Source organism: Scyliorhinus torazame, chromosome 14 (assembly GCF_047496885.1).
Source record: "Scyliorhinus torazame isolate Kashiwa2021f chromosome 14, sScyTor2.1, whole genome shotgun sequence".
NCBI lineage: Eukaryota > Metazoa > Chordata > Chondrichthyes > Carcharhiniformes > Scyliorhinidae > Scyliorhinus > Scyliorhinus torazame.
The window spans coordinates 191,619,500-191,633,612 of record NC_092720.1 but is presented as its reverse complement, the minus strand read 5'-3'; the positions used below and the strand labels follow the sequence as shown (position 1 = coordinate 191,633,612).

The window sequence follows — 14,113 nt, the reverse complement described above, 5'->3', positions numbered from 1 at the left end:
ACTTCGGTCGGTACAGTAAGAAATCTTACAGCATCAGGTTAAAGTCCTGCAGGCTTGTTTCGAATCACCAGCTTTCGGAGGGCAGCTGCTTTCTCAGGCGAATACCCCAGGATGAAGTCCATCAGGACCAGAGGACTTATCAGTCCGCAGTTCTGACATTTTGCTAAGTACAAATTTCCTCGCGATTATAATTTTGATGAATTCCCCCCTCCCTTCCAGTTCCCGATTTGCAGCTATTTCTGGGATGTTACTCGTATTTTCTGTAATGAAGATCGATGCAAAATATTTGAGAAATTAATTTGCCATCTTCTTATTTTCTATTATTACTTCCCAGACACGCGTTCTCTATGTTCATTCATTTCTTTAATAATTATCCACAGAAAAATCGTAATATCTTTTGTATTTTTCCAGCTGTCTTTCTCTCACACTGTTATTTTTTTCTCCTCGCCACTCTTTTAATCATGTTGTGCTGTTATTTATATTGCTTCTAATCGCCTGGCCTGCCAGCAGTCTTTGTGCAATTATTTTCTTTAAAATAAATTTCTTTAAATTTGATACTATCAATCCATGGCTTGCAGGGTTGTTACGAGGAGAGATTATTCAAATTAGACCTCTTTTCGCTAGAATTTAGAAGGCAAAGGGGTGACCTGATCGAAGTATTGCAGATTTTAACATGGAAAGACAGGATCGACAAAGATAAACTATCCCCTCGATGTTACCAACATACATAGAACATAGAACATAGAAAATACAGCACAGAACAGGCCCTTCGGCCCACGATGTTGTGCCGAACCTTTGCCCTAGATTAATCATAGATTATCATTGAATCTACAGTGCAGAAGGAGGCCATTCGGCCCCCTGAGTCTGCACCAGCTCTTGGAAAGAGCACCCTACCCAAACTCAACACCTCCACCCAACATCAAGGGCAATTTGGACATTAAGGGCAATTTATCATTGGCCACTTCACCTAACCCGCACATCTTTGGACTGTGGGAGGAAACCGGAGCACCCGGAGGAAACCCACGCAGACACGGGGAGGACGTGCAGACTCCGCGCAGACAATGACCCAAGCCGAAATCGAACCTGGGACCATGGATCTGTGAAGCAATTGTGCTATCCACAATGCTACCGTGCTGCCCTTAAGAACAAATAAATCTACACTATATAATTTTCCCGTAATCCATGTACCTATCCAACAGCTGCTTGAAGGTCACTAATGTTTCCGACTCAACTACTTCCACAGGCAGTGCATTCCATGCCCCCACTACTCTCTGGGTAAAGAACCTACCTCTGATATCCCTCCTATATCTTCCACCTTTCACCTTAAATTTATGTCCCCTTGTAATGGTGTGTTCCACCTGGGGAAAAAGTCTCTGACTGTCTACTCTATCTATTCCCCTGATCATCTTATAAACCTCTATCAAGTCGCCCCTCATCCTTCTCCGCTCTAATGAGAAAAGGCCTAGCACCCTCAACCTTTCCTCGTAAGACCTACTCTCCATTCCAGGCAACATCCTGGTAAATCTTCTTTGCACCTTTTCCAGAGCTTCCACATCCTTCCTAAAATGAGGCGACCAGAACTGTACACAGTACTCCAAATGTGGCCTTACCAAAGTTTTGTACAGCTGCATCATCACCTCACTGCTCTTAAATTCAATCCCTCTGTTAATGAACGCGAGCACACCATAGGCCTTCTTCACAGCTCTATCCACTTGAGTGGCAACTTTCAAAGATGTATGAACATAGACCCCAAGGTCTCTCTGCTCCTCCACAATGCCAAGAACTCTACCGTTAACCCTGTATTCCGCATTCATATTTGTCCTTCCAAAATGGACAACCTCACACTTTTCAGGGTTAAACTCCATCTGCCACTTCTCAGCCCAGCTCTGCATCCTATCTATGTCTCTTTGCAGCCGACAACAGCCCTCCTTACTATCCACAACTCCACCAATCTTCGTATCGTCTGCAAATTTACTGACCCACCCTTCAACTCCCTCTTCCAAGTCATTAATGAAAATCACAAACAGCAGAGGACCCAGAACTGATCCCTGCGGTACACCACTGGTAACTGGGATCCAGGCTGAATATTTGCCATCCACCACCACTCTCTGACTTCTATCGGTTAGCCAGTTCGTTATCCAACTGGCCAAATTTCCCACTATCCCATGCCTCCTTACTTTGTGCAGAAGCCTACCATGGGGAACTTTATCAAATGCCTTACTAAAATCCATGTACACTACATCCACTGCTTTACCTTCATCTACATGCTTGGTCACCTCCTCAAAGAATTCAATAAGATTTGTAAGGCAAGACCTACCCCTCACAAATCCGTGCTGACTATCCCTAATCAAGCAGTGTCTTTCCAGATGCTCAGAAATCCTATCCTTCAGTACCCTTTCCATTACCATACACTCGCTTTCAGCACAGAAGTGTTAATTCCGTTATCTCTCCACTTTGAAGTAACGTCTCTTCTGCTCCATTGTTTTCCACCTAGTCACATAGGTTGCTACTTTTCCCTCACTAGTGTCCTAATTCGCATATCAAAATAACATTGCAGCCGGCTGCATTTACCAATCCCTTTTTATCCCTTTTCATTACTTTATTTTATCCCAACATCATTTTTAATCATGCGTTTCCTCAATTCCTAACAGATCTTTAATTGATTCCGCCTCGTTGAACAACACCGGTTCCAGTGTAGCCTGCCCTCTGGTTGGCTCCAGAACCTTTGTTCTGAGAAACTATTCCAACATGTTCTGTGAACTTCACATCTAGTTTACGTTTTCCCATCTGTTTTTTTCCACAGACAACAGGATGAAAATCTATCCAGGATCTTCTCATACCCAACAACATTAACGGTCTATATTTTAATATCGTGTGAGAGAACTCTTAAAACTATTACGTGTCAAATAAAAACGGTCGTGAGCACAATACAACTCTTAAGAATTCATATAAATTCAATACAGTCATTAAGGCGGTCATCGCGAACATTTTAAATAATGAATACAGAATTGTACGGTCCACAGAAAAGATGGATTCCAATATTTTTCAAGGTTTGCATATACTACTGATTATATGTTTCTATGCAAGAGGCGTTTGCTTTTTTACCCTCAGATTGAGTGTCGCAATTTTTTTCCAAAAGGAAGCTTTTCATGACTATTAAAATAAAGAAGGTTATTTATTATCACCCACTCACCCAGAAATAAAGCCTTGTTTCACTCATTCATCTCACACAAGCTCTTCCACGAACACGCCTTAGCTGCTTATAAAGGTGCAAGTTTGTTACAACTTGTAATTGTCTCTGTGTATTTCATGTCGGGCTTGTAGTTGCTGAATGAAGTTGATATTAGTCCAAGCGAGTGTTTTGTAACGTGATTAATTCTCAACAAGCTGCGAGGTCTCTTGTCATCGAATTTGCAGTAGCTTGGTTCTCAACTGAACACAAAGCTGGAAAATGCTGAAAGGATCTTCCATTTTCGTCGTATTGCTGTTTCTTACCATGGCTGTTTTAATGAATGCAGCTATTTCCAGGGCTTCCTGTGAGTTGTCGATGTGCATGCAGATTCTTGTTGAATTTTATAGGTTGTTAGCAGAAAGCATTCCTCGTCATGTTATCTCCACATGTTCAAAGACCATGTTTCCAAACAAAGGGAGGCATTACTTCACACTTGAGGTTCATCCTTCTCAGTTTTAATGAACCATCTTAATACAAGGGGAGGTGGGGAGGATTGATAGAGGTCTGTGTTACAAAAGTTAAGTTTCGATGTTCTCATTTGTTCCGCGCAGAATGGAAACACGGGCTGGTTGGACTTCTATAGATCTTCTGATCATAATCCAGTTTCAGACGAAGGAATGAGTGAATTCCCTGGATGATTTGAATGACCATATGTAATTTGGTATTTTTTTGAGATTCAGGCTGTCTGATGGTCAGAATAGTAATGGTCTCGTGACTTTCAGAGGTCATGTTCATAGACTGTTTATGCCCAATTTTGAAAGGCGAACATACTGGATCATTACACCTGTGCTGAAAATTACAACTGCACAATTAAATGTATTACACGTTAGAAATAGGCCTCTGCTTGACTAAATAATGGGCTTCATGGACAGAAAGTTGTCGAGTATTTTCGCAGACGTTGGTTAATTCCAGATGTCGACTGCAGTAATTTGTACATTCGCGAAATACGAACAGCAATTTAACCTTCTGCATTTATACTGTCTTCTCTTTTACAGATCTTAAAGAGTGTAGAGATAAACTGGGTGGAACAGGTGACACACTGTATTTGGGAATATTTAATGCTGGCATCAAATGCACATAGACTGTTTATTTGTGCGCCAGCAATTCATGCTTTTCACTGTGTTTATAATGATCATTTATCGCTCAGATCCTTTTAATACTGCCGAAGCAGCTATTTCTAAACCGCAATGATGGTTTCCAGAGTGAATTGCCAGCTGGGAACCTGTGAAATGTGAATTAGGAGCAAGAGTAGACTCTTCCATCGTTCAACTCTTATCCAGCATTGTAAATATAATGGCTGACCTGATGGTGGTTGCAATTCCATTGCAACGTCTGATGTGTTTCCAACGGGCAGCACGGTGGCGCAAGTGGTTAGCCCTGCTGCCTCACGGTGCCGAGGTCCCGGGTTCGATCCCGGCTCTGGGTCACTGCCCGTGTGGAGTTTGCACACTCTCCCCGTGTTTGCGTGGGTTTCGCTCCCAAAATGTGTGCATGGTAGGTGGATTGGCCACGCTAAATTGGGAAAAATGAATTGGTACCCTAAATTTATTTATTTTTTAAAATTTTAATTTTATGTTTCCAAGATATCACTCCTCTTTCTTCTAAACTGTCAGATCCAAACGTTCCTTATAAGATAACCTCTTCATCACATGAATCAGTGAAGTGAGCCTTCTCTGAATGATTTCAAGCCAATTATATCCTTTCTTTACTAATGAGTCTATGTATACAGAGGTTCCGGTCTGCAGACAGTCAGAGACAGGACGTATCTCCAACCTCACGGAACACATCTTCGGCCAAAATTCAATTGCTCGCAGAATCCAAGCTCTAGGCTAATGTATCTGATGCTACGCCTGCCCCAGGTTTCACCGATAAGGAACGCACCACAATTTCTGGGAAGTTCAAACTTCCATTCGAAAATCGTCCTGCGCATATTTTGGATGGTTCTGACTGTGTTTGTTCTGTTTCTAAGCGTGGAATTCGCCCACTAGAGAAGGATAATGTCAGTTCTAAGGATCAAGTTGGAAAAGCGATTTGTCAAGAGATATAAAATAGGAAAGGTAGGAAGTCATTTGTGGCAGACGTTTATATGCCCACAACAGTAGAATGAGGTTAACAGAAGATGTAATGGTGGGGGGGAGGGGGTTGAAATACATACGCCGATTATCATGAGTCACTTGAATATCGTGGGGGATTATTCAGATTGTCGAGGGAAGCCTGCAAAACGAGTTTATCGAGATTATTATGACGCTTTCTTTGATGAGCACGTTCGATAGACAGTCAGAGAGGAGGGCAAATACATCTGACAATGTATTTAACACAGGATCACATAATACCCGCGCCATCCGGTAACAACGATCATAACATGATTGAATTTCGCATTCAGTTTGAGAGAGAAAAGCGGGTCTCAGACGTTCGAACATAAATAAGAGCAATCATCGAGGCATGAACGCAGAGCTAGTCAAAGAGAACTGAGAAAAGTGTTCAGGTATAGCTCAATAGAGATATTGCGCAAAACATTTCAGGAGATATTCATAAGGCCTATTAAATACACATTCCAGTGGGAAAGAAACACTCATGGTACTTCGGAGAGTGGGTTGTGGAAAATAAGAAAGGAAAATAAGAGAATAGATGAAAGATTGTAAATACATTGTACATCCGTCTTCATTTTGGAGGATAAAAATAACATCCCAGAAATAATTGTGCGGCAGGAGATGAAAGTGAGAAAGGATCTGAACACAGTTACAACTGCAAGGGAAAGGGTGCTGAGAGAATTAAACAAAATTGGTCAAACTGATGGACTTAATCCTAGGATTTTAAAGGAAGTGGCTGTTGATGTCGTAGATCCGTATGTTTGACGTTTCAAATTGTCCCACTTCTGGGAATGTCCCGTCAGATTGATAAATAGCGAATTCAAGAAGGACACAGAACGAGAAACTACAGGCTAGTCAGCTTAATGTCTGGAATAGGGATAATGCTGGAATCTATTGGACACTTGCAGTCAGGCATAGTCCACATGATTTTTTTTGCAATGGGTAAGATGTTTGGCTAATTTATTCGCGCGTTATTTGAGGAAGCAAGAAGCAACGTGGACAAAGGGAGACATGTGGATATGGTATACATAGATTTGCAGAAGGCAGTTGGCAAGATGGCATATCAAATGGCAATACACATAATGAGAACACATGCAGTAGGAGAGAATATGCTGACAGGGATAAAAGATTGGATTACTGACAGGAAACAGAGATTAGGCATACTCTGGTCATTTTCGTGATGACAAGATGCATTGAAAGATGCACCCACAGTGCGCAACAACTACTTTATAATCTACGTCGATTGATTGGATGAAATGAAGCAATTTATAATTGTCAAATTTTCTGATGACACTACGATGAGTCAAAAAGCAACTTGTGAAAAGAACGTTGGCGGAATTCTGCAGGTCCCTAGCCACGTGTTTCTCGGTGGCGCGTGGTTCACTGGCAGCGGGATTCTAACCTCCCATTGAAACCACCCCAAGTGCCGGAAACCCGCGGGCGGGTATGCGCTACCAACGAAAAAAGTGAAACTATTCTTCGGACATCGCGATTCACATTCCCCGCTGACAACGCACCACCGCCCGCAGGTTTCCCGATGCCGTGGGGTGGTTTCGATGGGAAACCTCACTGACAATCGGTGGAAGATGGAAACCCTCCGCCATCGAACGGGCCGCCGCTGAAAAATACGTGGCTAGGAAACCGGAGAATCCAAGGAGTCTGCAAAGGGATTTGGACAGTTTAAGTGGGTGCTAAAAAATAGCATATGTAATTTACTGAGAAATATGTCCACTTTGGCAGGAAAAATGGAAGAGTAGTATATTATCGGAATGGGGAGAGATTACATACCTCTGACGTCCAACGGTATCTTCGTGTCCTGGTACATGCATCACAGAATGTTAGTATGCAGGATAGAAAGTGACTGAGGGGGCAAATGGAATTATGCCGTTTATGCAAATTGCATGGCATTTACAAGTAGGGTTGTTATTCTAAAGTCGCCTAATGCATTGGCAAGGGCACATCGAAAGTGCACTGGATAGGTTTTTAGTCTCCTTAATTAAGATAGGGCATAGTCGCATGAAAAGCCGTTAAGAAAAGGTTCGCCCGACTGTTATGGCGGCACAAGGGTACTATCTTACGAAGAACACTTGGAAAAAATTGATCTTTATCCATTGTACCTTTGAATAAAGAGAGATGATCCGATTAAAATATATATGATCCTGAATGGGTTTGACAGAGTGGATGCTCAAAGAATGTTTCCACGGGTGGGGGGGATCCAGAACTAGGTGGGATGGTAAACGTCTAAAAGCAATTCCATTTGAGACGGTGATTATGAGGTATACTTTTTCTCAGCGTGTGCTTAGTTTGTTGAACGCCATTGCCAAGACGAAGGAGAGCCAGGTGCTTTGGTTCATGTTTTGAAGATAGAATAATATTCTTGATTAACAATGGGATCTAAGGGCACCGCGGATAGACCGGAATGTGACGTTGAGGCCATATACATATTGACTATGTACATCAGCTCAGGTTTGTGGAATCGAATGACATAATCTTCTTCCTAATTCGTATGATCCTATGTTTTTATATATTTTAGCACTTTGTCGGGTACCAGGGATCCCTGGCCACCCAATGACCTCGATAATCAGGAAGCACGTGTACAAAAGGCACTTTCTCTGAGGCTCATCAATACATCAGCAATTACAATTGCAATAAATATATCTAGCAATTATGTATGTCAGATTCCCGCACTGCTAATGCTGATTTATAACTACTTCTACATTTCAGGCTCTTCAGGCAAACCATCAGGTAGAACAGAGATTGCATTATTTGATTGTTAATTGAGAAATAAAGAGATGTGGGGAGAAGGCGGGTTCGGGGTATTCAACTTGATGATCAGCTATGATCAGAATGAATGGCGGAGCAGTCTCGATGGGCCGAATGGTCTCCTCCTGCTTCTGTTTTCTATATTTCTCTGGGGTCATCCCTTTTCAATACATTGCGTATCTGAATCATTTTCCGAATGCCCGTTCCTCAGTTGGTTTATATGTGAACGTCGGCAGAAAATCAGTGCAGCAGATTAATGCCTTAGTCGGATATGGTTTTGTCATGGGAAGGAATGATTTAGGTTTCCATATTCGTAATCTTTCAAGGTCCATTGATCCAATACAGATACATATTTCATGCATGTCGTACAATGTTCTTACGATTTGTCAAGACCAATTTCCATTATGGTTTAAATGCTCCTAATCTTAGTTAAGGACCGAATTTGTCTCACTACATCGCATAATCTGATGCTGGATATAACGTGCTAGAATAGGTACTTAACGGTATTGTACAGAACAAATAGAGATAGATAGAACATTGAAAAATACAGCACAGAACAGGCCCTTCGGCCCACGATGTTCTGCCGAACCTTTGTCCTAGATTAATCATAGATTATCATTGAATTTACAGTGCAGCAACACACCATCTGCAGTACAAAGCCTTTGATAGAGAGTCTTGGCAATCCTAAAGTTACAATTATTTTCACAGATTTTCAACCAGAGTTTAGCCTTGTAAATTAATGGTTCAGTATCACTGCTCATGCAGAATCTCATTGGAGTTTAGGAGGTTGAGGGGAGATCTAATAGAAACTTACAAGATAATGAATGGCTTAGATAGCGTGGATGTAGGGAAGTTGTTTCCATTAACAGGGGAGACTAGGACCCGGGGGCACAGCCTTAGAATAAAAGGGAGTCACTTTAGAACAGAGATGAGGAGAAATTTCTTCAGCCAGAGAGTGGTGGGTCTGTGGAATTCATTGCCACAGAGGGCGGTGGAGGCCGGGACGTTGAGTGTCTTTAAGACAGAAGTTGATAAATTCTTGATTTCTCGAGGAATTAAGGACTATGGAGAGAGAGCGGGTAAATGGAGTTGAAATCAGCCATGATTGAATGGCGGAGTGGACTCGATGGGCCGAATGGCCTTACTTCCGCTCCTATGTCTTATGGTCTTATGGTCTTATGGTCTTGGGTGATGGTCATACATGGCACAATGCACACTTGGCAATTCGCGTTCCTTCATGTGACCAGCAGGGCGATCCATGGTGGTTTTCTTCCAAACTGAAGTACTGTCAACAAAATCAGAGCCCTGCTGACGCCGACAAGCTGACATATTGGAACGCTATAGAATCCATAGAATCCCTACAATGCATAGGGCATCCATTCGCACCATCGAGTCTGCACCGACCCTCTGAAAGAACTCGCTACCGAGGCCTACTACCTCAGCCTAACCCCGCAAACCCAACTAATCTGCACATCTTTGGACTGCCATTTCGTCTTAGCATTTCAAGACTGCCTCCAGTTATTCGTCAAATCCGATATTCATGCAGTCACCTGAATTGAATATCCAGAGGGCATCAAACTAGGGAGCGTCCAAGGACGCTCTTTGCACTAAAGTCAAATACGAATTTCTACATTTTTGTGTCTAGTGTATATGGCAATGCATTCATCAAATAAGCCAAACTACTATTCTTTTCGTTTGGATATTATCAATCCAAGTGTTGCAAATGGGTTTTCGGAAGTGACTTGGTTACCACGAAATTCATGTCAAGTAGATTTCCTGTTCTCACACGAGCGAATATCTCCTATGGGAAGATTTACAAGGACAAACAATTGCGCAGTTCTGATGCCTTCGGTTCCATAAATAGATTGAATCACTTTAAAGATCCAAAAAAAATTGCAACATGAAGTGACATGCTTTGACTTTCGTTTGACAAACTATATTGACAGAGAATGCTGGAATTATTCAAGAGGTCCGGAAACAGTTATGGAGAAAGAAATGGTGTTTACGCTTTGAGGAGCTATGACTCTGAACAGAATGTTCTTTTTCTTAATAAACATTTTATTGAGGTATTTTTGGTTTTACAACAACAACAAAATAAACAATGTACATGAATCTATAGACATAGTGCAAAAGCCGTCTTCCTCCCTTACAGGTCCCACCTTTATTAACCCCCTACTCGAAGCCAAACTAACCCCCCCCCTTCTGCTGACGATTAATTTTCCGCAAAGAAGTCGACGAACCCTAACATTGACCCTCTCATGGCGAACTTGATTTTCTCCAAACAGAGAAAGCTAGCCATGTCAAAAAGCCAAGTCGCCTTCAGGGGCTTAGTGTCCCTGATTGCTAATAATATCCGTTTCCAGGCTACCAGAGAAGCAAAGGCCAGAACGTCTGCCGCTTTCCCCTCCTGGATTCCCGGATCTTTCGACACCCCAAAAATCGCCACCCCTGGACTCGGTGCCACCATTGTTTTTAACACCGTGGACATGACATCTGTAAATCCCTGCCAAAATTCCCTAAGCTTCGGACATGTCCAGAACATATGGACATGGTTCTCTGGCCTTCCCGCACACTTTGCACACCTGCCTTCCACCCAAAGAATCTTCTTATTCGGGCCACTGTCATGTGAGCCGGGTGAACGACTTTGAATTGTATCAGGCTGAGCCTGGCACATGTTGTCGAGGCGTTGTCTCTACTCAACGCGTCCACCCAGAGACCATCTTCTATCTCTCCTCCAAACTCCTCCTCCCACGTGCGCTTCAACTCCTCAGTCTGAGCCTCCTCTGACCCCATAGGTTCATTGTAAATATCAGACACGCTCTCTTCTCCCACCAACCCTCTGGATACTACCCTGTCCTGTATCCCCCTTGGTGGTAGGAGCGGGAAGGTTGAGAGCTGTCTACGTAGGAAGCCCCGCACCTACAGGTACCTAAATTCGTTTCCCCTCGCCAATCCAAACTTCTCCTCAAGCGCCCTCAATCTCAGAAAGCTCCCCTCTATAAATATATCCGCCATCCTCTCAATCTCTGCTTTCTGCCATCTCCGGAACCCCCCCCCCCCCCCCCCCCCGCCATACCTCACGGGGCAAACCGGCGATTACTACAGATTGGAGACCAAACCGATGCTCCCTTTGCTCCCTCATGTCTCCTCCATTGCCCCAGACTCTCAGGGTCGCCACCACCACGGGGCTGGTGGAGTACTGTACCGGCGGGAACGGGAGAAGCGCCGTTACCAACGTCCCCAAACTGGTGCCGTTGCATGAAGCCGCCTCCATACGCTCCCATGCCCACCCTCCCCCACCACCCACTTCCTGATCATGGCTACATTACTAAAGTTTGACAGTGCCAGCCCGCACTCTCACCGACTCCGCTCAAGCATCACCTTCCTTATTGGTGGGGTCTTGCCCGCCCAGGCAAAGCCAGTGATCACTTTGTTGACCCATTTAAAAAAGGACCACGGAATAAAGATGGGGAGACACTGAAATACAAACAGGAATTTCGGGAGGACCATCATCTTCACCGTCTGCACCCTCCCATCGAGTGACAACGGGAGCACGTCCGACCTCCGAAAATCGTCCTCCATTTAGTCTACTAGTCGGGCCAGATTTAATTTGTGCAGTTTAGCCCATTCCCACGCCACCTGGATGCCTAGATACCTAAAGCTCCCCCTACTACTCTAAACGGCAGCTCCCGCAATCGTCTCTCCTGTCCCCTTGCCTGGACCGCAAGCATCTCACTTTTCCCCACATTTAGTTTATACCCTGAAAACCGGCCAAATTCCCCCAGAATCCTCATAATTTCTTCCATCCCCTCTATTGGCTCCGATGTCTGATACATACAGCAGCAGGTCGTCTGCGTAAAGGGAGACTCAATGCTCCACCCCCCCCCCCCCCCCCCGCGCCCAAATCCGAACTGTGCCATCACCTCCCACAGATATTCCCATTCCACGCGATCGAAGGCTCCTCTGCGTCCATTGCGACCATTACCTCCACCTCCCTACCTTCCAGGGGCATCATGATCACGTTTAATAGCCTTCTTATATTGGCCCCCAATTGCCTTCCTTAACAAATCCCGTCTGGTCCTCCCTCCCCAATAACGTCCAGAGCACAATCCTCAATCCTGGAGGACAAAATTTTGGCCAGAGGTTTGGCATCCACATTCACTAGGGATATCGGCCTGTAGCACCCACTCAGCTCCGGGTTCTTGTCCCGCTTCAGGATCAGCGAAATCGTGGCCTGTGACGTCGTCTGGGGCAGCACCACTCTCTCTCATGCCTCACTGAATGTCCTCATCAACAACGGTCCCAATATCCCAGAGAACCCTTTATAGAACTCCACTGGGTACCTGTCCGGCCCGGGGGCTTTACCCGAATGCATGGCCTTCAGGCCCTCCGCTATCTCTTCCAACCCATTCGGGGCCCCCAGCCCTTCCAGCAGCTCCTCGTCCACCCTCGGGGAGTTCAGTCCCCATAGGAAATGCCTCATCCCCTCCGACCCCGTTGGCGGTTCCGACGCATAGAGCTTACTATAAAACTCGTTAAATGCCTTATTCACTCCTACTGAGTCTCCCACCAGGTTCCCGTCTCCATCCCTTACTTTCCCTGTCTCCCTGGCTACCTCCCTCTTTCTAAGCTGCTATGCAAGCATTCTGCTGGCCTTCTCCCCATGCTCATAGTTCGCCGCCCTCGCCTTTCTCAGCTGCTCAACCGCCTTCCCAGTGGTTAAAAAGCTGAACTCCGCCTGTAGCCTCCGCCGTTCCCTTAAGAGCCCTGCTTCTAGGGTCTCCGCATACCTCCTATCGATCGGTAATATCTCCTTTACCAGTCGGTCCGTCTCTGTCCTGTCTACCTTCTCTCTGTGGGCCAATACCGAGATCAGCTCCCCTCTAACCACCGCCTTCAGTGCTTCCCAGACCACCGCTGCCGAAATTTCCCCCATGTCGTTAACGTCCAGGTAGTTCAGTATACATTTCCTCAGCCGCCCGCACACCTCCTCGTCAGCTAAATGTCCCAAGTCTAATCTCCAGTGCAGGCGCTGGTTACTGTCTTTAATAACCTGTAGGTCAACCCAGTGCAGAGCATGGTCTGAGATTGTGATCACCGAGTACCCCGTGTCCACCACCCCTGTCAGTAAAGCCTTGCTCAAAATAAAGAAACCGATCCGGGAGTACACTTTATGCACGTGTGAGTAGAAGGAGAACTCCTTCACCCTCGGCTACCCAAATCTCCATGGGCCCATCACGCCATCTGCTCCATGAACCCATTTAGTTCCTTTGCCATTGCTGGCACCCTGCCCGTTTTTGAGCTTCACCAGTCGAAACCAGGGTATATAAATGTGTTGAAGCCCCCTCCCATGACCAACTTATGTGAGTCCAGGTCCGGTATCTTCCCCAGCATCCGCTTTATGAACTCCACATGGTCCAATTTGGCGCATACACATTTACTAGTACCACCTGCACCCCCTCAAATTTCCCACTGACTATAATGTACCGACCTCCCACATCCGTAATTATTCTACCCGCCTCAAACACCACCCGCTTGTTGATCAGGATCGCGACCCCTCTACTCTTCTAATCTAGTCCCGAGCGAAAGACCTGACCGACCCAACCTTTCCTCAATCTAATCTGGTCAGCTACTCTCAGGTGCGTCACCTGCAGCATTACCACGTCCGCCTTCAGTCCTCTCAAATGAGCGTACACGCATGCCCTCATGACCGGCCCATTTAGCCCTCGTACATTCCAGGTGATCAACCTAGTTGGGAGGCTCATTGCCCACCCTCCTCCCCCTTCGCCGAACAGCCATCCCCTTTCTTGGGCGAGCCTCCAGCCCGTGCTCCACGCCTCCACCAGACCACCCCCTGGCAGGCTGCGACCCCGACCTTCTCTCTGTCCCTTAGCAAAAGTCCCTCCCTCATCAGCAGAACATGTTCCCACCCCGCGCCCAGTTACAACACAATATAAATCGACCCCTTTGATGAATCTAATATCTGCTCACCCCTCACTACGTTTCCGTGAGCTAGCCCGCCCGCTAG

The 14,113-nt window shown here is 45.3% G+C and overlaps 1 protein-coding gene across 1 annotated transcript in view; it reads left to right on the top strand.

The window, feature by feature from the left end:
* The window catches only part of LOC140389101 (uncharacterized), a 306,705-nt gene that overhangs the window by 89,501 nt on the left and 203,091 nt on the right, over positions 1-14,113 (top strand). The window contains exons 20-21 of the mRNA XM_072473261.1: positions 4,228-4,263; positions 8,047-8,067. Of these exons, the coding sequence (XP_072329362.1) occupies positions 4,228-4,263; positions 8,047-8,067 (57 nt within the window). The remainder of the gene's footprint in view (positions 1-4,227; positions 4,264-8,046; positions 8,068-14,113) is intronic.